Source organism: Pocillopora verrucosa, chromosome 3 (assembly GCF_036669915.1).
Source record: "Pocillopora verrucosa isolate sample1 chromosome 3, ASM3666991v2, whole genome shotgun sequence".
Lineage (NCBI taxonomy): Eukaryota > Metazoa > Cnidaria > Anthozoa > Scleractinia > Pocilloporidae > Pocillopora > Pocillopora verrucosa.
In genome coordinates, this window is record NC_089314.1 from 17,029,362 (window position 1) to 17,051,598 (window position 22,237).

General features: G+C 39.1%; 3 protein-coding genes across 3 annotated transcripts; 1 reads left to right on the plus strand and 2 right to left on the minus strand.

The window, feature by feature from the left end:
• Positions 1-48: 48 nt before the first annotated feature.
• LOC136279501 (uncharacterized) lies at positions 49-3,803 on the minus strand. Its single transcript, XM_066163418.1, has one exon. The coding sequence runs from the start codon at positions 3,759-3,761 to the stop codon at positions 372-374; it is 3,390 nt and encodes a 1,129-aa protein (XP_066019515.1). The 5' UTR covers positions 3,762-3,803; the 3' UTR covers positions 49-371.
• LOC136279612 (uncharacterized) lies at positions 3,761-4,712 on the minus strand. Its single transcript, XM_066163552.1, has 2 exons — positions 3,897-4,712; positions 3,761-3,835 (listed from the first exon to the last, which is right to left on the minus strand). The coding sequence occupies exons 1-2, from the start codon at positions 4,710-4,712 to the stop codon at positions 3,761-3,763; spliced, it is 891 nt and encodes a 296-aa protein (XP_066019649.1).
• A 12,908-nt stretch (positions 4,713-17,620) lies between these two features.
• Positions 17,621-22,175, plus strand: LOC131775443 (pinopsin-like). The gene is made up of 3 exons (XM_059091556.2): positions 17,621-17,680; positions 19,974-20,711; positions 21,035-22,175. The coding sequence occupies exons 2-3, from the start codon at positions 20,041-20,043 to the stop codon at positions 21,453-21,455; spliced, it is 1,092 nt and encodes a 363-aa protein (XP_058947539.2). The 5' UTR covers positions 17,621-17,680; positions 19,974-20,040; the 3' UTR covers positions 21,456-22,175.
• The last annotated feature ends 62 nt before the right edge of the window (positions 22,176-22,237 follow it).

The following is a 22,237-nucleotide window of genomic DNA, read 5'->3' on the forward strand; positions in this document are numbered from 1 at the left end:
CGCGCAACCAATATATATACGATATGCAAATAAATATAACAAGTACAAAACTGGTAACTGACAAAGGACACTAATGGAAGACGAGAAAATAAACACCTAACACGAAACTATGAAACACCAACACTAACAAAAAATGATAATCCAAATTCTTGCGCCTACATTCCGGCCCCTTAAATACGAAGATCTAAATCCAAGTATTTACCAGCAAAACACTAAAAGGCGCAAACTTTACAGAGCTAATTGAACTTAGACGATTTTTACTTAATGTTCAGACGCCTAACAGAGTCAACAAAGTACTATAAAGTGTCAATTTAAATCTTTCTCCTCAAAGAAAAGTCACGCAATCTTGGTAATCACACGATTAAGGAAAGTCAATGAATTTTTCCTTCCACTTGTTCAATTGATTCCAGAAGACATAGTTTACTGATAGGGCGCTCCAAAGATGATGTCTTGGTTTTAACCTTGACACGGCGGACAAATCCATATTTGTCAGGAAAAACCTCTGTAATCCGACCAATTGCCCACGCATTCCTTGGCAAAGTTTCGTCAACCACGATAACAGTGTCCCCCACGGCAAAGTTTTCCTTTGGTCGAAACCATTTCTGACGTGACTGCAGCAGAGGGAGATATTCTCTCTTCCAGCGACCCCAGAAAACATCAGCCAAATATTGTACTTGCCGCCATCTTCTCCTGGAGTATGTGTCGCTCTTTAAGAACAAGCCTGGAGGAAGAGGTGTCTCGCTGCAAAGCAGGAGAAGGTGGTTCGGTGATAGTGGTTCCAGATCCTTTGGATCATCAGAAACTGTGGTCAGAGGTCTTCCATTGATAATGCTCTCACATTCACACAACAAGGTCTGAAGACTCTCGTCATCGAGACTTTGTTCTTTAACCAGGGCACCCAGAACCTTGCGTGTAGATCTAATTAGCCTCTCCCAGACACCACCATGATGCGAGGCTCCGGGTGGGTTAAAAACCCATTTGATGCTTTTCTGCAGAAGGGCGTCATGAATTTTAGCTTGATTCCAGCTGTCAATCATGACGCGAAGCTCCCTTTCACCTCCTACGAAATTTGAACCATTGTCGGAGCGAATTTCTTTAACTTGACCTCTACGAGCGATAAAACGTCTGAGTGCGTGAATAAAAGAGTCAGTGTCCAGTGAGTGACACACCTCCAGATGAACAGCTCGCAGTGCCAAACAAGTGAAGATTGCACCATAACGTTTGACCATGCTCCTCTTTTGACGAACAAGAAAGGGACCAAAATAATCTATCCCCACGCACGTGAAGGGGGGTTGATCTGGTGTAACTCGAGGCCGAGGCAGATTTGCCATCTTTTGTTCTCCAACGGGACCTTGTCGTCGTTTGCAATCAAAGCAGGATGAAAGCACACTTCTAACAGTAGAGTTGGCACGAATCAACCAGAAACGTTGGCGCAACAGAGCCAGTACATATTCTCTACCAGAATGGCCGCTTTTCTGGTGAAAGTGGTTCACAAGCAGACGAGTTAGATGAGAATCTTTAGGAATGATAATCTGATGCTTAGAGTCGTCTGATAGGGTAGCCCTGCTAAGGCGCCCGCCAACACGAAGAAGACCATCGGTCAAGATCGGATCTAATCTTGCAAGTGCGCTTGACCCCTTGACGCATTTACCTCCCTTAACGGCTTCTAATTCTTCTGCAAAGGTAAGATTCTGCTCGAACTTGATAATCTCTTTTCCAGCTTCTTCCAGCTCTGCGTTTGTCATCAACTTCGCTCCAGATGCGTCAGCAGTATCCAAACAATTCTCCTTTGACACTATGTTACCAGATCCACGCCTAACGCACCGGCCCACTGACATCTGGGAAAGTTTCGGTAGACCATTTAGCCACACACGCCAACGAGATAGGTAGTCGCTGGGAATCTCATCATCCCAACCCAAACTCTTTCTGCACAGATCCTGAAGGAGCAGTTTTGCCGGAAGGATGAAAGGCGCTGCCATACCGAGAGGATCGTAAACTGAACTCACCACGGAAAGGATACCACGCCTGGTACAAGGTTTCTCCTTAATGTTCACTTTGAAACCAAATGTATCTGTCTCGACAAACCAGGATACACCTAGGGCTTTCTCTGCAGGAAGCGCGTCGTTATCAAGATCCAGATCTTTAACATCCTTTGCTCTAGCTTCTACAGGAATGGATTCCAAGACTTCGCGGTCATTGCTGATCCATTTAGTCAAATTGAAACCTCCCCTCAGCATTAGCCGACGAAGTTCTTCCACATGCTTTATTGCAACAGTCGCTGAAGGTAAGGACTTCAGGCAGTCGTCAACGTAGAAATTCTTCAAGACAGTACTAACCACGTCAGGGGAAAACTCGTGCCTATGATCTTCGGCATTCCGTCGCATGGCGAAGTTAGCACAACTGGGAGACGAAACCGCACCAAACAGATGTACGGTCATCCGATACTCTTCTAATTTCTTGGAGAAGTCACCACGAGGCCACCAAAGGAACCGTAGGAGGTCTCTATCTACTTCTGGGACACGCACCTGATGGAACATAGATTGAACGTCACCCATGACTGCGACTGGCTCCTGACGGAAACGGATCAGCACACCAACCAGATTATTGGTTAAGTCAGGACCTTGAAACAGCTCATCATTCAGGGAAGTTCCTTGAGAATGGGCTGAGCAATCGAAAACGACACGTATTTTATCCGGTTTCTTATGATGATAAACGCCGTGGTGCGGGATAAACCACACCTTACCATCTGATCTCTCCAGGACATCCAGGGGAACCTTTTCTGCAAAACCGTCACCGATCACCTTCTCAAGACAAGCAACATAGTCCTCGCGAAACTTCACATCTTTAGAGAATTTACGTTTAAGATAGAGGGCACGGCGTTCTGCTTGACTCCGGTTTGCTGGCATCTGCAAGTTGAGGTCCCTTAACGGTAGAGAAACCTGATAATGACCATCTTCACACTGCATAACTGAATCCTCTACAATGTTCATGAACTTTAAGTCATCCCTTGACATGCTTAAACCATCGGAAAGAGTGGCATCTGCAAAATCAGCACATGCTATACACATAGGATGAGTCTCCTTACAGTTAACGAAGAAACTAGAAGATGGGACAAACTTTTGCTTTCTTCCAGTTGGGCCATTGATAACCCAGCCAAGATCAACTCTAGTTGCATATGGACCCCCATCAGAGGCAGGGACAACTTCTCTCGGTTGTAGGGCTTCAGGTACGTTTGCACCAATTAATAGATCCACCTCGGAATTCAATTCTGCTAGGTATACATAGCCTTGAAGGTGCGGCCATCGCTCCACATCCTCTTGTTTCGGGATCTCGTCTTTCACTACAGGCATAGAAGGTCGGGAAAGAACTTCTGGCAAGGAAATGACAACGTTCTCGTCTAGATCAGTCACTTCCAGGTTCGTAACAACGAGACTGTCCACATCGTTGCAGCTATCCATGGTGGTTAGCTTGAGTCTCATTTCCTTGCCGCTGACACTCAGACGTTTCATCAGGCTAGCCGAGCAAAAGGTGGTGTTAGATCCATTATCCAGCAACGCATAAGTCTCCACGGACCGAGGACTTCCTTTGACTTTGACCTTCACAGCAACAATGGGCAATGCAGTCACGGAACCCTCCATTGTGGTTAGGCCACAAAAGTGATCAGCTCTGTTCTTCTCAGTACTGGACTGGTTGTTCTCGCTCTGAGGTCCATCCTTACCACGGTCGGACGCAACAATAGCTTCTGGTGCACCTACATGCATTACAGTAGCGTGTCTCTTATTACAGTGAATACAGGGCTTCCTTTTGTGACAACTTCTAGACTGATGGCCCCCACCTAAGCACGAAAAGCATAGCCTCTGCTTCATGACAAACTCCTGACGATCTGTAGGAGGTACTTTGGCGAAACTGGAACATTCGGTGAGATTGTGATCTGCATTACAAAACAGACAGTTCTTCTTAGAAGAATGAACTGCACTCAACACATCAGCAGATGAATTGAGAGCAGATTTCGTCTCGGAAATCGTGACGAGGCTTAGCTGTTTTCCACCGGGTCTCTCAGACTTCGATCTCGAACCCCTATCCTTGCTGTTCTTCTTCTCCTTTTCCAAACAAGGAAGCTTGCCAAAAACTGGATTGGACAAGGTGCGAGCTTTCTGTTCAACGAAGAGTGAAATATCATCAATGCAGACATCTCTCGCTTCCGAGTTGAGGATCCGATCAGCGTTGTCCCGCCAACTGGCTTGCAACTTCGGGGGAAGCCTCTCAATAATCTTCCGCATGCTATCCGGACTTTCGAATTTGCTGGAATAGCCGATAGCCTTAAGAGTGTTTGTACAGCTAGAGAGCAAAACGGCAAAGCCTTCTAGGGCGTCTGCATCTTCAGCTTTGATGACTGGACCATTAGTGACTTTATCCACATATGCCATAGCGATTTTGTGCTTCTGTCCAAATTTGCTCTCTAAGAGTTTCTTTGCCTTTACGTACCCATCTTCGGCTTTCATGTAGAGGCAACTTTGTACCAACTCTTGAGCTCTGCCAGCTGTGTGCTGTTCGAGGTAATAGAGTCTCCCAGCGTAATCTAGTTCTCTAGTTTCGATTACGGTCTCGAACGCGCGAATGAAAGCACAGTAATGTAAAGGGTCTCCACTGAACACAGGTACACGTCTCCTGGGCAACAAGTTCCTTTGCTGCTGTTTCACGAACTCTTCCATTACTCGGTTCTGCTGGACGAGAATGCCATAGGCCTGGTCGCTCAGACCTGAGTTGCCAGAGCTTGAACTTGAATCACTCACAGCACCTTTATGATCTTTAACCGGGTTACTTGACTTCACAGACAATTTCTCTTTCTTATGGGCAGGTACAAATGACTCACGTTTTGAACCACCAGTCCTTGACTTTTCAGTGATGGAGGATACGACTGAAACGGGACAACGAGGATTCCTAGAGGCCACGTTGCTAGGCGCGAAATTACCCGCTTCAGCTTGAGCGTAAGCTTCTTCTCTAGCCACCGCTTTAGCGTACTCAGTTTTGAGGTTTAATTCATCTTTCTTCAACTGCAGGTCGTACTCTTGCCTCTTGAGGCGTAGCTCCGATTCTTGAAGCGAATGGCGGTGTTTCAAAGCGTGTGCCTCCGCTCGAAGTTCCGCGATGCGAGCTGCCTCTTTGGCTCTTGCAGCAGATATGGAGCTCGTTTTAGAAAAGTGACTCGTTCTCGATCCACACATGGATGGTCTAGACTTCCTACGAACCTTGGACCCAATTTGAGAAGCGCTGTCGTCAGGCGTTATCAGGTTATCTTGAAGCCTGGCTTCCGTGACACGTAACCAATCATTGACCGTACGGCAGAAAAAATCTAAACTGCTTTCAATGTCGGCGAAATAGAGGTCTGATTCTTGTCTCTGACTTTCCTCAACCAGAGCTACATTATACGCGTCATGAGCCTCGGTAAATCTTCGAAATAGCGACGTGATTTCCGACAGCTTTACTTTCACCGTCACCAAATTATTTTCATCCGTTAAAAGACTATCGATCTCTCGACGCTTGGACGTTAACGAAGACAACACTCCTCCTCTCCGCTTTCTGAGTTCACGGATGCGTTCAAGAGAGATTCCTTCTTGATCCAAAGAGGTATTCGGTTTACGAGCACGTGGACCGTTTTCGGCAGGTTGGCCGTTCTTCCCGGCCGAATAAGACAGGTAGACATCAGAACCGTTGCGAGACATCGACATAAACTTCCAATAAACCAGATTTGTCTTTTACAAAATATAGCCGCAAACGCTAATCACTCGTATTTCAAACTTTACTAGAACAAACTTGACACATTGTTGAATACGGTAACTGAAAATGACAAAATTACAAACACGCGAATGAGCATAAAATAACTTACATCGTATGAGTGAAAGTACTGGAAAACGACAAAGCGAAATAAACAAGGATACTTACAAGACGAATGTGACCAAACCAAAGACGAAAACATGAAACCCAGAGCTAGGTATGTAACGACAATTTTCGCAAACTAGACAACTAACCAAATAAATTACGCGCAACCAATATATATACGATATGCAAATAAATATAACAAGTACAAAACTGGTAACTGACAAAGGACACTAATGGAAGACGAGAAAATAAACACCTAACACGAAACTATGAAACACCAACACTAACAAAAAATGATAATCCAAATTCTTGCGCCTACACTTAGCCCCTTGCAGTAAGTTCATTAAAAGATTCCGCCGTGTTATAAATGAAGTTGAGTCACTTTGTGATGTTGCTGTAGCAAATGCCATGTATTACTCCGGTGAATCTTTGTCCGGAAGTGAAGCTGTTGAGCCCGACTCTGATCGGCACTTTTTCAACCTCAGTAAGTCAGTGCTTTTGAGCCCTTACTTTCTCACACCACCCAAAATGAGTTCAGAACGTGAAACCTCGACAATAGCAAGGATATCACTGGATCAAAACTGGATCGCCATCGGGAGTTATGACCATCTGGAGGTATTAGTGTGCGCAAAAAAACTCAAAAGTGAGAATTTCAATCGTAACCCGCGGCATGTTATTAAAGATGTGGAAGCCTTTGCCTTTACTGATGACTGCAGCATTTTCCTTTATCTCTCCACTGACAAGTTACTGTGCGCTCTGTCTCTCCAAACTGGTACTACCCTTTTAAGTGTCTCGGAACGTACTCCATTGTATCTCAGGCCTGAAGGACTAGTTGGGTATTGTTTTCGCAATGGAGACGAAGAAAGAAACATCTTCGTGAAGGATTTTCCTAGAGGTTTCATTGAGTGTGTATGGACTAAATTAATTTACTTGCGTTGGTCAGAGATAGCGTTCTCTTCCACTGATACCTTGAAGTCCATCGGTTTTGGTCCAACACTTTCTTTCTGGAAAATTGCAAACGTGGATGTGCCCTCGGTTGGGTATATTTCCAATTCTCGCTTAATGGTTGGAGAATCTCCTTTCAGAGAATTCGAACCTTTCAAGAACTGCGTATTTTCCTGCAGCGGAGAACTGTTAGCCACTCAAGAAAGTTCAAGGATACTACTGTTCAAACAGGAGAGATTTGTTTGCACTGTCTTTAAAGAAAGGGATTGTAATATTTCTTGCATGATATTTTCTCCAAACAGCGCTTTATTTCTTTTTTGTATCGAAAAGAACAAAAATGCGCGGAAATTCTTCGTGTGGGATGTCCAAGAGAGGGCTGTGTCAGCATCTTGTGACTCCTTTTATCTACCCTCCGTAGAATGCTGTTGTTTTTCATCCGACAACGCGAAAGTATTCATTTGCGGTCAGCGAAGCATTCAAATTTGGGAGCACACTGGGAATTCCTGTCGTCTTCTGAAAATGCTGGAACCTAGTGGGATTTGCAGAGAGTCGGACAAATTCACTCACTGTACAGTTTCGTCAAACGACAAACTGCTAGCGTGTTGTTTTGGAGACAAAATTCTCCTCTACTCTGAAGCTGAACAAGCGTCTGTTTTGCAAATACCACACTGCCATCTTGGTAGGGTTGATTTTTGCCAGTTTTTGAAGGGAACTCGTCACCTGATGTCATATGGAGTGGATGGTGTTGTGTTGTTACGGGATTTGAACGACAGGCAAACTGTTGCATACGCTAGGATCACACAAGGGATGGAGAGCATTGTAAGGGTTGTCGTGTCTCCTGAGGAGGACAAAGTAGTTTGCTTAACATCTGATTCTCGCTTAAACGTAATTAAACTCTGCGGATTAAAGTGTGATAACCTATCCGAAGTACCGTTGGTGAATACGAATGCCAGTGAAAATGCCAACCACTTCGCAAGTCATGAACAGCTAAAAGAGGGGATTGTACCGACCTTCAAGGATTCTGCTTCCCACGACAACCAAGACACCTCAACTGATGATTGGTCTCTCGTGTTATCTTCAGACGAAGATGAAGCAGACAGTGATGAAGACTAGTCAGATGAGAGAACGTCGAATACCAGCAAACAAATTTTTTTCAGGGAGGTTCTTCATTGAATTTGTTTTGAATTAATGAAATGCGAGAACTTAGACTAAAAAAAAAAAGGAATATTACTTGCAATCACGGAATAACTCTAGCAGTGGGGTTTCATCTAAGCACAGAAGTGCGACAACCCGGTATATTTCCTGAAAATCACAATTTAGTAACAACTTGAAGCAAATTTGTTCCTACCAACAAACAACTCATGATTGTGTAACTATATCATTTTGTAATTAATGTTTAAAAATAGTAGCTCAAAATTTAGAGTTGTTTCCATGTATCTTTCGGTATTTTCGGTCTAGTTAGATTACCAAAAGGGACTTAAAAGTGACCCAAAAGAGTCATTCAGTATTTAATCGTCAAAATGAATCGGACGCCTAATTCTTTGTAAGGTGACCACTGTGTCATGTACGGATATTCATGCTACCTTGCCTAAATAAACCAATGTGAGATGATAGCCGTTCGCGAAATTTTTCATCGAAATTTATCGATTTCTATTGAAAAGTAAGAAAGAAAAGAAAAAGAAATAGTGAGGAGAAAATCAGAGGGTAAACAAGAAAGGAACCCAAGCCTGACTGGTTGTGGCTCCGTGTGTTATTCGATCAATCTTCCCTGGACTTCTGTTCAGCTGCGTCTCTGAACTCTGTCACCCTCATGATCAAATACCTGCTTCTCTTGACTGACTTTCATACTTCACCCGGAATCATGCCGTGAGAATTTGCTGAATATCAAGTAAAAATCAAAGTCGATGATTTTAGTTTTATTTTTGGTCTGAGTTTCAAATTTATCAACTAAGTCGTGATTTGATGAGTGGTAGGTTAACCTCATACATTTTAGTCTTAATATATTTTATTGTTCGTGTCGGAAACATTTCTCTCGAAATGAAACTGTATAAAAAGCTGGTTGTAGAACAGTATCAAGAAGAATTTAGTTCGCGTTTGTTAAACGATAAAATTAAGACATATCCTATTTAGAAGCATTGTAAGAGCTTCATTACCTTTGGTGTGGGAATATGAATGGAAATTACATATTAGCAAAAGCCATTCAGTTACAAAATATTATAACCAGTTGATTATTTCCTATTTCAATGGCGTTTTTACTTTGTAAGTTGAATAATGTTTATCTTTTAGTTTGGAGAGAAAATAGTCCATTTAGCTCCACAAAAGTTTGTACTTAGCTGTTAGTGATTGACGCATATTATCCAATCGTGAGTTCGACATGAAAGCGGATGTTCAATTCTATGCTGATTAAAACTCGGCGTGAGGTGTTTCAATTATCTTGCGGTAAGATATATTTTAATTAAGATAATCTGCTTGCTGAATAAGAGAGTAATTTGTTCTGGAAAAAGTAAGTCTCGTACCGGAATTCCTGGAAATTGCTATTTCTTATACTTTCGATTCTTTTCAGGCACGTTTTTACGATCAATTTCATGTCGTGCTCTCGATCAAGAAAGTAATTCTTAATTTTTTTAATTTAGCACGTTCAGCACCTCTTTCTATAGGGAGATTAAGGTGTATACATCTTGTACTTTTCATCTTCCGCAATGAATTTATAATCAGTTGACTTATATGAGAGAGGTACGCCCTTTCTCCCTCGAATTCTCTCTCTAATATGTTGTTATGTAACAAACTTCAAGGGTTATTTTCTCTTTAGCTATCTTTTAATAGTAATTCTAATTTACGAAACCGTTTCTTTATAAATTTTATATTATAAATCTTGATTTTGTTTTGGCCGATGCTAACCGCAAAAGAATGAAATTTTTGGTAGAACATCGTTTTAGAAAGAGTAAACAAACCGAAGGTACATACTTAGTGTGCGGAAACTATTACACGTAACTCAATGTGATTCGCTAGTGAAGTGAGAAATAGTGACGTTGGTCGAATATAGAAACTGGAAACCGACACTCTCCTGTAGTTGTTGTGTCATACCCCAAGCTAGCAAGTTGTTTTGAGTTCTTAAGAAAATAATAAAGAAAGTTTCAACTATACAAGAAATTTCTTCTACAAAGCTTTATAACCTAGTATAAATCTACTATCCGTTGAAAACTTAACAACAAGATCATATTTTTATTTTGATTACCATCGTACAATGTCAGGCCACACATTAGGCCGGACCTTTAGCAGTTGGCACGGCAACGCCAAGGAAGACGTCGATTCGAAAATGAATTTATATTTTTTGTTGGAATTTAGCGAATGACTGGATGTGTTTACTATCTCTTACAGCGGTGCAAGTTAACCTCAGCATAACTTATGAGAGCGGCATTGAATCCCAAATGGAAACTTAAATAATTTGCAGTCGTGGTTTCTTTTCTCAGACCACGCAAATTTTGGTAATTTCACGTTGTTATTTTACGGAGTACTGCTAAGGAATGTGCACTATTTCAGTACTTACTTGCCAAGTTATTGTTCTGCTCATTAGATCTTTTGTTTTGTCACGTCCTTGTTACCGTTGCCGTCGTGGTTTGCTAAAGGTCTAATTGGCTACCACTTTGAAGAATTTAGGAGCCAAGTGACTATAAGAAAAAAAAATCAATTTCACGCCCTGTCTTGTGTACTACTTCCGTTGTTAGAAGTTGCTCAACCTTTTTTAAGGTCACTGTCATTCCACAAATTCAACACATTTTGGCTTAAAGAGACTTGTGCGGGGGAAAACTTCTGCGGATTATCGCGGTAATTTCTGCAGCAAACAGCGTCACAGTAGAAATATCGTTAATCCCCTTGGATAGGGCGATTGTTATTCTAGTTTCCCCCTCAGCATATTGTCAGTTTTCTCCTGATAGTATCCCAGTATTTACCCATACAGCTTCTAGGTGGAGTGAGGCACTGTGAAGATAAGATGTTTAGCCGAAGACAATAGCTATCAATTACACTGCTGAGGCTTTAACCCAGATCCAATTAGCCAACAAATCTGTTACACTTGCTAATATTACCCCTTTGGTGTATCTCTCTTCACTACGATCTTTCCATGTTGGATCATTTACAACTTAATATTTTCCAACATTTTATTTTTCCTTGTTGTGCGGCGGCATAGTAGGGACAATCCATATGATAAATTCTGCTGTCCACATAAATCTCAAAAAAAGAAAAGAGATGGAAATAAAGTTGTCCGTGTTGAGCCAATTCTTCAACTTAATTTCGTTTTCGGCATGAGGCAATTGATCTAAAACTGAATCTATGCAAGGTATTGAGGCAAAATCTGCGAAATCATTACGTAACAGAAACACAAACTGTTTTTCCTCTGAGGAAAAAGTGGAAGTGACTTAGAGCAGTGATGTAAACGCTACGAGCGATGAAAATGTAACTTCCCCTTAGAATATCGATACATTGTCCGAGAAATAGGCGTTAAGAATAGAAATATCTATCATCCAGAGACAGCCTGTCTGACTGAAATCTTTCTAAATTCTCCTAACTTACTCGCAAGCGGATGTGTTGCAGCTAGATGGGAGAATTCTATGCAGCCTTGAGTCACCTAACTTTGGTTTACTATCACGCCTGTTTTTTGCTGCCTTTAGAAAATTGAGGCTTTATTAATTTAATACAAATATTCCATGTTTTTCCTCTCTAAATATTTTGACAGAAAAAGTAGTAATAACTAGTTTTTCTGTCAAAATACTTTGACCTTAAATCATCCTTCATTACCATTGGCTGTTGTCGAACTGCTTTAATTTTTCAAACTGACCAGCTTACTAGGACAACTTAACTGTCTTACTAAGACAATTAAGCTCACAACCTGGACACAGAAGCACATTCTAAGGGATGTTTAATGTCCTAAGGAACAGAGCAGAATTTGTTGTATTTGTCGTCTGCTTTATGATTAAACAATATTTTAGAACGAGATTTCTTCTGAAGGAGGCTCCCTTCACATTTAAAGTCTTCATGCAGTCTTTTAAAAGACAGGTAAATGATGCAATTCAAATTGATTTGAATGACATGAGTGTTGAAGTTTTAACTTATGAGAAAGGTCAAAAGATTTATGAGGTGAAAAGGTTAAGTTCGTAGAGGACTGAGAGTCATCACAATCTCATCGATTTGGGGGTTGAATTAAAAGCTACTTAATATGTTGCGCCCGAGGAATTAAACTATTTACGTAAAAAAATTTTTCAAGGATAAGAAACGAAAGAACCGAATAGAATTGAAGATTGAAACCTATTAATCATGCGAATAGGTAATGTTAAACTGAGGAAAATGTTCATTTTGTCGGCTTTGGCATGAAATATTATATTCCTTTTTGACTTGTTAGCAGAACAGACCATCATGTCTTTTTTCTGTCCATTTTAAAACCTAAAAGAGTAGACAACTTAAATCATGAATAAGATGTGAACTGTTGGCTCTTAGCCTGCAATGTGGAGAAGCGAAATCAAAATAAACATGTGAAGCTTACTCAGTTTCTGTAATGCTAATGATGAGAGCAGTATAACATAAAACACGTATAGTTCATTGATCGTGTTTAATTCTGAGAGCTTTTTACTTTTGCCTATTGATCTTATTTGGATTTTCACAAGGCTTTATCAGCAATTAGTTAATACGAAAAAAGAGCACGAAACAAAATTTTCGTGACATTTTGCTGCAACATATCGGAAGTCATGATACTGGCCCTCTTACTATGGCGCCGTGTCCGTAGAAACGAAATCAAACTTCGTTGCCTTTGAGATATGTACTTTAATAGAATTATCGTCTTTTGGGAACCAACAATTTAAGAAAGGGCTATCAAATATGAAGATACTAAAGGATCTAGTATAGGTGCTCGAGGGAGATAAAATGGCTAAAAATAATATATTTTTTCGCTTGTTATCGCAATCGATCTTTCCGTTCTTAAATAACATGATTCTTATTGGAAAGATCTAGTGCGCAAGTTAATAAACATGTATCAGTTCTTTTCCGGTTAACATGACTTTTGCCTAAAGATTAAATGAAACAGTTTTGAGAAACATTTTGTGTGGGGTTTTTTTCTTTAATTTAAGAATCAGAATCTTCAGGCGCAGAAAATTGTACAACGCCAAGTTAAAATCACAAGTCCAATTACACTCGATTAAAAAAAGAGTAAAAACGGAAAAGAATGCTGTGAGGTTGGCCTTCAAACAATACGTGTCCAAGTGCAAAGGGGAAAATTAACATTGGATAAAAACAACAGGAACTTTTGGTGTCATATAACACACCCAAATATAGAAAATGGAATCGATACTCGAAAGATATGACTATTCACATGTTGACCTCGTGAAAATAATGACTATTTTCCGACAGCCCTTATCAATAATAGTGTTTCATGTTGTGCATTTGTCTGTAACCTACTGGTGTAGTTTTTTTATGGATTGCCATGAAACGGCTGGCGTCGAATTGTATCAGAATTGTTTCCTTTCATAGGTATGTCAGTAATATATCATTATCGTGTTTTCAATAGGGAAGTGCAGTGTTGTCGGTGTGCGGGAAGTTTGTGGTGCCATTGCCTTGAAACAAACTACGCGCATTTTTTTCTGGCGATTTGCAAAGATATCTTTTATATCCAGATTAACTTTTTTTTCGGAAATTAAAGTCAACCAAAGATGGAGAAGAGAGTAAGAAAAAGAGGACACGTTCTCTTGCCCATAGGAAATGGTGTATGAAAGAGAAGAGAATGATCCAATTGTAAGAGTTGAGTGAGGACATGTTCGTTGTGCGTGCTTCGAATTAATTAACTCTAAATTCGAATCAGGAAGAACAAATAATAATCTCCAATTCACCCTTATTTATGCCTGTCTTTAACGTGTGTTCAACCGTGCAAAAATGGTAAACGTACACTGTCCGCCTACTACTTTAAAAATGTCTTTGATACTCCAACCTTTTTCTTATCAAATATGCGTTGCGGGTCAAAAGAGCAAAGGTTGCCAACTTTTGACCGCAGATTTAAGTTCGAATTATAAAGTCAAGAGCCTATGTTTTTGGTATCATTAACGATAGAACGTTTTAAGCGTTTTGGGGATGACAACAAACGTACCGCCAAATTGGTTTTATGATACTTTGCCACAAGATTTACTTGTTTTTTCATTTGTGTCAAAGTTTTTTTTTGTTAACATTAATGTGCCAAATGGTTGTGATGTCAAACGAGCTTTTTTTCTTTTTCTTTTTTTTTTTGTGTGTGTGTGTTTGTCTTCGTTTCAAAGCGTACATTTAAAAAACAACCTTAACCATTCGGCGATGTCTCGGAAAAACTGTTGAAATGTTTCCTAGGACCTATCGTTTTTGAGTAAGCGTCCCTTTCGTCTTGACAAATCATTATTCGCAAGATGGAAACCACAAATACCCAGTCTTTGGAATAGAATGGTGTTGCAAGATTCGAGAAACATCTTACACGATGTTGTAAAAAATTGCGTAGTCCGACGATTGTTACAAAATGCGTAGCTCACCTTGCGTAAGTTGCTACAAAATACCGCAACTGTGATCACAAAATGTGTCGTTACTAAGAAATGCCGAAGCTTACAACTGTTAGGCTACAAAGTGACTTGAATTCTTACAATGGCACAGTGTAAGGCTATCTGAGGAAGAATTCGCATCGGACAGAACATTTTCAGGTTTTTAAAATGTGTAGTTGTCATTTGAGATTCACCAGTTTTAATTCTTCAAGAGATGATTTAAAAAAGTTACTTTTTCGTAAGACTTAGAGGCCTTGAATGTGATTTCTGAGAAAATCCTATGAAAGAACTTTTCTGGGAAAGGCAGACCAGAACTGTGCTTTAGATTTTACGAAAAAACTGAGGATGGTTTGTACTCATGTGTTTTTCCTTTCCGGTCTTTATTTCCTGCATATGCGCACTAAGCCCCTTACGCACGGTTACAATTTTTCCGTTGGAAAATATTGCAATCGGAGTGCTCTAACTAGATTTGTTTACCCGTTATGATAAAAAATTTTTAAAAAAGTCTGAAATACATAAAACAATTTTTTAATATATGTTTTTTAGATTCAGTATTAAATAGGTCGCGATGAATTAATTTACCTTCAATCTCAAAAGCAAGGAAACAGTCTAATTGAATGCTTTAAGGGCAATCTACACGTCAGATATGGCATGTGAAGTGACAACGCAGTAAGATAAATTCGTGATATTTGTATTTAAAATCAGAGATTTTTTTCGGCTGTATTTTTTTGGGAAAAGGCGATACTCAGTTCACAACATTTGCACAATCTGAGACAATCTGACCTTTGACGCACGTCTAAATCCCACGCTAACGAACAACATCGATAATACAATTTGTAAACTAGAGTGATTGGCGAGTATAATCCATGTACAACTTTAAAATAATCCTACCTTCTCAGTTCATAGAACCACTCTCACGTGGGTATACATCACATACCCATGTTCCTAGCACGTGCACAAGTGTTTCTAATGTCTCAGGGGTAAATTAGACTTATTAAAATCTAGCGAAACAAAAAAAAATAACGCGAATTTCCTGTCTCGTGCAATGTTTTATCAGTGGTTAAAAACTTTTTTTTATACCCTTTTAGGCACGACGGCCGATCAAAGCAATCGAGGGAAAGGTAAATCTATATCTCTAAATTCTTTTCGGGCTATACGATTTCTAAAATGAACGCAATTTATGACACTAATAAAGAACTGTCGAAAGAATTATCATCACCACTAAATGTAAATGTATCATTTTAGGAAAAAAATTTCGTACTGGCTTTCAAAAACTACAGTGGAACTGTGCTATTCTCCAGGAATCGTTTGATATGGAGATCTCAATACTGCGTCGGTAAATGGAAATGGAATTCCGCGTCATTTGATCCAGCGGTTTCCCAAAACATTTGGTTTGAGTAAAGATTCAGTTAACACAAAATGGTGAATCAAAAGGAGACACTTTTGTCTGACGTTTCATGTTTCATTTACACAACAATGTATTTTCGCAATTTTATTTCATGGAACAACATCTTATATTGTTTAGAGCCATGATAACTCAGATCTGTTCCCTTTGATATCAAAACCATACTATTAATTGAGAGGGAAATAAAAAAAATTCAAAATATTTCCATGAAGATTTGTATACCTTTTTATGCATATTCCGTTTGTTTTTCATTAAAATTTTCCACAGTGTTGCTATAAAAGGATATTTAAAGTCTCTCAGCTATAATTTCTTTTCCCACCTTAGCGAAAAGTAACTTTTTTCTTTGTGGTTGGATGGAAAGTTGTAGATTTATTTTGTCCTCGGTGGCGCTTAAACTTTTACTTTGGCACTTAAACCTTTCACTTTAGCACTTAAACAGTGGTGATACTATGATTTCTAATTAATATAATGAGTGTAGCGCGGTTTGTCTTAAGTTTCTCAGTCATTATCGGAAGAGATGTCCAACCTGTCATGTAAAAAGAGTATGCCCAATGATTGCTACATGCAGAGATTTAATTGCACCAATACATCAAAATAAGAGAAATGGATGACATTAAATCGAATTCTAGACACGTATTCAAGCGCTCAAAACACGATTCTAAACTCGCAGCCTGATATAGGCGACGCTGGTAAAATTAAGAAGTGTAAGCTTTCAAATTGGCTTTTATGATTGTTTAAACAAAAAAGAAAATATTATATTTGTCAAAATTATACGGATCTGATATGAAACGCAGAATGGTTTAGTTGGAGCTCATTTTTAGCACTGAATAAAAAATATCACCACAAGGATAGAATTCAGAGTTATAACTTCTTCTATGATTTGATTTTTTAAAAATAGTTCAATCTCCTTGAAGCTAAGGAAAATGAGGATTTATTTTGTTTCCAAAAACTAAAATTTTTTGAACAGCAAACTTCCCGTTTTTCATGATTACCCGAGTTATATATCTGTGTTTACTTTTTCAAATTTCCAAAATAACATCCTTTCCAAAGCGAAAAATAAATTTAGAAGCCTCGTCCTAGAAATTCCAATTAAATGATTTAAAACGAAACCAACCGTTCAAAAGTACTTTTTTCATGGTAATTCAAATCACGTGCCTTTAATGCATTTTTATGGTTATTTTCTTAACCTCAGCTGATGCCCACTGTTTTCTGCGTCTTGCTAACGGCGTACTTTCGCCAATGGTTCCGGTGATGTGTTTTATTTTTCTACTTTTTAAACAACGCTTTGTAGACTATATACTGTTTTGAACAATTAAGGTAATATTTTTTCTCGCGTAAATCTGTTTGCAGACGTCTGTTTAAAACTGGCTGCTATTGGTGAGTAAGTATTTCACGATGTTTTTTTCCAAAATTATGAATTCAGAAAACAGCTTTCTTTAGCAATGCCGCTGATATCAATTTAATTTCATGTGCACGTGATAAGAGTGACTATCACGTGCACGGGTGATGTGTTATTTTTTCATTTGTCAAATTGTCTTTCTTTCCATTTTTATTTTAAAGATCAAGGGAAGTGCGATGCTATGGTAAAAAATTCACACCCGAATTTGTATTATTTATGATTGCTATGAAAACATGCCATGGGAGGAAATATCTCAAGATAATGTTTTATAAACTAAAGGCCGAAAAGAACCAAAAAAAAAAGTACCATCTATTACGTCCGTGGGAACATTACTACGCTTTAATTAAGGCCACAGTAAGGTGCCAATGTTGTCATGGCAACTTTATTTTCCTCTGGAGAAAAAAGCAAATAACTTGAGGTGTTGATACATATCTGGAATCAGATCATAGATGTTCCATTGCCAGTCGTTTGCTGGATTGAAGAAATTTTCCATTTCTTTTAGAGTTACAGGTAACCTTTCATCATAGATTCAGTTTAAGATTACGATAGAAATGAAGGTTTGAATTCATTAGATGATATTCATTGTAAACATGGATTTGTGTGTTACTTAAAATCGTTTTCAGAATTAAGTCGGCTTTGTCAAGAAATTTTGAGAGTTCTGAACAAAATGAAAAATTGTGACGATCTTTTAACCTCGAGATTTAGAATACAGTCGGATTGTGTCAAATTTCATATAAGAATTTTGGATGAAATTATCATTTCTACAACCAGACTGACTCGATATTCACAGAATTCATCAATTGAGTAAAACCCAAACCAATTTTAATTTATAACCAAAACGATTTTGTTATTATTTTTATCTTTTCTTTTTCGGTTGTTGGTGTTAAAGTCTGTATAGCAAAATATCTTGGTTGAAACAAAATCGATTACATATCATCAATCGAGCATACGCACTATGATATACAGAAAATATGTCAGAGTAACTTGCGATTTGGCTATCAGAAAGGACGATCTTATGGTCAACAACCAGAAATATTTTATCCTCGGGTGGTCTCGACTAAATTGAGCTTTTGAGGCACGAAAACATCATTTAAAAAGTGTTTAATATGCGAAGTGTATCTAAAGATGAAGGTGTTTTTGTAGGTGTAGCTGTGGGTGTGCCGAACACACCTTCTTCAATGAAAAAAAAGCCGAAATTTTCCCGCTAATTGTAGACGAGTTAAAAATCGTCTACGTAAAAAGAATTACCGAAGGAATATATTTATGTCAGAAATCTTGACTTTTAAACGGAAATTCAAACAATATTTTTCTTTCTTAAGTCAGCCGCAATATGTAAATGAGTGATGAAACAAATCTGTTACAAGTTTCCGACTTCAAATATAATATCCTTATTAACTATGAAAAAAAAAAAAAAAAAAAAAAGCGGTTGTATCTCGACAGAATATTTTTTTAACATCTCCTTGCGCTCAAATGTTTTCATCACTCAGTGTTATCATTGATTCTCGTGGCCTTGTGCATCCTTTTTGAACGATTCACAGCAGGAAAAAAAGTTCGCTTCAAAACAGTTTTTCCTCTCTCATTTTTAAGGGTTTACTTCCAACTCCCCCTTAAAAGGCCAAGAAAAGAAAGATACACATTTGACTTTGAACGATCAACTAATTTCTTCGTGCTCTGCCCAATTCAGAGAAAAAAAAGACAAAAATCCCTTAAACCAAATCATTATAAAATGTGATGGGAAGGCAAGCCCTTCTTCAGTACTTTTTCCTTGAGTAAAGCAAAACTTTTTTTAAAGGAAATTGGTAATTAATTAACTTTCGAAAGCATACAAGGCGATAGCGGTGCACTCAGATTTACGAAGATGTGTCAATTTGTGCCAATTATTTTTAAAAAGTGGCATTACGATAATCATCGCTTTCACCCTCATACACAACATGAGCGAGTCCGGATGGAACCATCGTATAAACATGCGGCAAAAAGACTCTGAAAATCAGTTCAATTTCTCCTTAATCGATTCAGAATTTAAAGAGAAGAAGTTCTTTCTTCTACAAACTTTGTGCAGAAGAAAACAGCCTAATTGGATCAACCGCCAACCTTCAAATGGCCAAGGTATTGACTGTCAACTACAAAAAGGGGCAAGATTTTAACTGTCAACGAGCTAGCTAATTTTAGCTGCTATTTCTTTCAGATATTTATTTCTAAGAACGAAAATGAAGGACGTCGAAGTGTGCTGTATATGAACCACCGGCTGCAATGCGCTCAAAATACATTTATATTCCGGTCCATTCAATAATTCATACAACTTCTTGAAACACATCCAGTGGAAAATGCGTTTATTCCTATTCTAACTTGGAGTGAAAAGTTAAGAGTTAAGTCCAACCAGCTCTTGCCTTTTCAGGGATCTTCGTGAATTAAAATATATCATTTATCAAAAATTGGTTAGTCAAACTTTTCGAGAGAAAAACAACTGATATCGATCATTTTGTGAAGTACAGAGAATTTGTAAACATTTACCGTCAAATGGCCAAACTTTAACCGTCTCCCGTCCAAACGGCCTATTCTCGATTGTATAATCGTTAAAGATATTACCCTTCCAATAAATACCCCTCGCACCTGGGCTCATGCTCGAAACGTCAGCTCTCTAAAATTCGCTACAACTGATTCTATACTGATTCTGTCTGATTCTCTCTCCTATCTATCTTAAGATGATGATCAAGGATATGATTCCTTTTCCTCGCATTAGTCTCATTTTGAAGAAGCATTTTTTTTCCCATTCTTTCTTTTCCCTTTTCTCAAATTAATACAGATCTTATACAAAATTTCACCGCACGTGTCAGAGGATCAAAGCAAGGGAATAAAAAGTTCAGATAAAGATGAATGCTTGTAACCTGTCGACTCAGGCTCCAAGTACATCGCAGACGATGCTCGCCAGCCAAGAACCGCAGCTCCGTCCAAATAATACAGGTATCGTTGCATATATCGTCGTCATGGCGGTCATCTTAGCAGTGGGTTTTGTTGGCAACGTGCTGACTATATTAGTCTTAAGTTGCCACGAACACAAAAACAAGAACATCACCCCATTCATGATGAACCTCGCGATCGCTGACATCATTATTATCGTTTTTGGATATCCAGTGGTTGTCGCAGCCAACTTTACCTCCTCCGGGCTCAACGTTCGTAACAGTCGGACCCAGTGTATTTGGTCAGGATTTATTAATGGCTCTGTTGGTATCGCTTCCATCGCCAACTTAACTATGATGAGTCTGGTGATGTATTCTGCCATCAGTAAGGTTAGCAACAGTACAAAAATTCCCAGATCCAAGATGATCGGCATTATTATATTTACGTGGGTGTATGGAGTGATGGCTATGGTCCCGCCATTAGTGGGCTGGAACGAATTCGTCCCAGGCGCCTCCGGTATCAGCTGCTGTCCGAACTGGTCACCCGAAACAAAGGCTGGAATGGCGTACAATATGTTGTTGGTTTTCGTTGGCTTCGTTCTGCCACTAAGCGTCATTATTTACTCTTATCACAGGATATACAGGTCAGTGAACAATTTTTTTTAGGGTTTCTTGGTTGACAAAAAATACCTGATTCCATCGGAACAAAGCATTGAGTGATTTACATTGGTTTCCACAAATAAAGAGGGAATTTCAAAGTAGTCATCAGTGAACAGTTCGTAAGAAAAATAAACGATAAAAAGAAAAGAGAAAAGATCAAGAAAGTTACCTGAAAAGCGAGTCACAAAGTTATAACACGGCCTAACATTTAATTGGTCGATAGGGTGGGGAAAGACTTGAGGCAGAAAAGAAAAAAAAAAGAAAAGTGGGGATATTGATAACGTTAACAGGATATTTTTTGTTGCAGGTACATTCGTGCACAGCCACCAATGCTTGGAAGTGCTTCGATTCAAGCCATCCGAAGAAAATCCGAGATCAAAGTTGTGCGCATGATTGCCATGTCAATTGCAGCCTTCGTCCTAAGCTGGTCTCCCTATACTTTCGTCAGTATTATGGCCACCATCCGGGGTTCTAATGTTCTGACACCTGACTCGGCAGAAGTCCCGGATCTTTTAGCTAAGGCTTGGGTTATCTACAATCCCATCGTGTACACAGCAATGAACGACAGATTCCGTAGAACCTTGATGCGTATTGTCTCAATTCGCTGCATCTTCCGCAAGGCAATAAATCCAATGGGAAGAACGATATCACTCACGGTGGAATCACGCCCCACGCATGCGTACACGATACCGGATCCGCCGAGAGATAGAGCCCAAAGTGTGGTTTAACTCAGATACCTTCAGTGACAATGAACATTCGTCAAAAGCTTCTCTCCACAGACGGTGGGAAGTCGATGTTTGAAATCGAAGCTGAAGTCGTGGTTGATAATATGCCAAATTTCAGTCAGATTCATGGAACTTTGTATTGCAAATATCTACACCTTACCGTCGTCAGCCTGTATAAATAATGTATTATTGCTACCAGATCTCCTCCTTTAATCACCCAGTCGACGTAAATTTGGCGACAACTAAAGACGACGAGTAAATCTCTGGAGAATATGATATTCAAAGCATGCTGACTAACCCTTTGCATCAAATGGTCGTGTGGTGTGTTATCCACCGACTATAGATAAATTCAATTTTCGCAGTTGTCTATTTAAGAGAAGGCTCTTCGTCCACTGTTTTTAAGTCGCGTTGGAATTTGTAGTGATGGTTGCCCGACTAAACTTGTAATTTTCCAATCGATATCCCAGTTGAAAAACATATTTTAGATAGAATATACCAACTTGAAATACGCCTGGCAACAAACTGTCAATTTACGTGCGACGCAATAGAGAAACCTAAACTTGGTTTTTATATTGTGCTGTTTGTAGTCCTCAGGCTTCAACAGAATTATAACTTTTGACTGCTTTGTGTTACCAATGCTATGCTTTGTGCATGTTTTATTTTCATGAAATTTTGATCTTAAGTATATACATGTTATTGCGACATTCCTTCTCATTTATCTAACTCCACTACCTGCTACACCATTAAAGCGGTTTGTTAGTAGTGTTAAAAAAGAGATCCATCAT

Coding starts and splice junctions, on each gene's coding strand:
- LOC136279501 (XM_066163418.1), bottom strand. CDS start 3,761: ATGCATGTAGGTGCACCAGAAGCTATTGTTGCGTCCGACCGTGGTAAG.
- LOC136279612 (XM_066163552.1), bottom strand. CDS start 4,712: ATGGAAGAGTTCGTGAAACAGCAGCAAAGGAACTTGTTGCCCAGGAGA. Junction 3,836..3,896: donor AATGTTCCAGTTTCGCCAAA/GTACCTCCTACA, acceptor TTTCGTGCTTAG/GTGGGGGCCATCAGTCTAGA.
- LOC131775443 (XM_059091556.2), top strand. CDS start 20,041: ATGAATGCTTGTAACCTGTCGACTCAGGCTCCAAGTACATCGCAGACG. Junction 20,712..21,034: donor TCTTATCACAGGATATACAG/GTCAGTGAACAA, acceptor TTTTTGTTGCAG/GTACATTCGTGCACAGCCAC.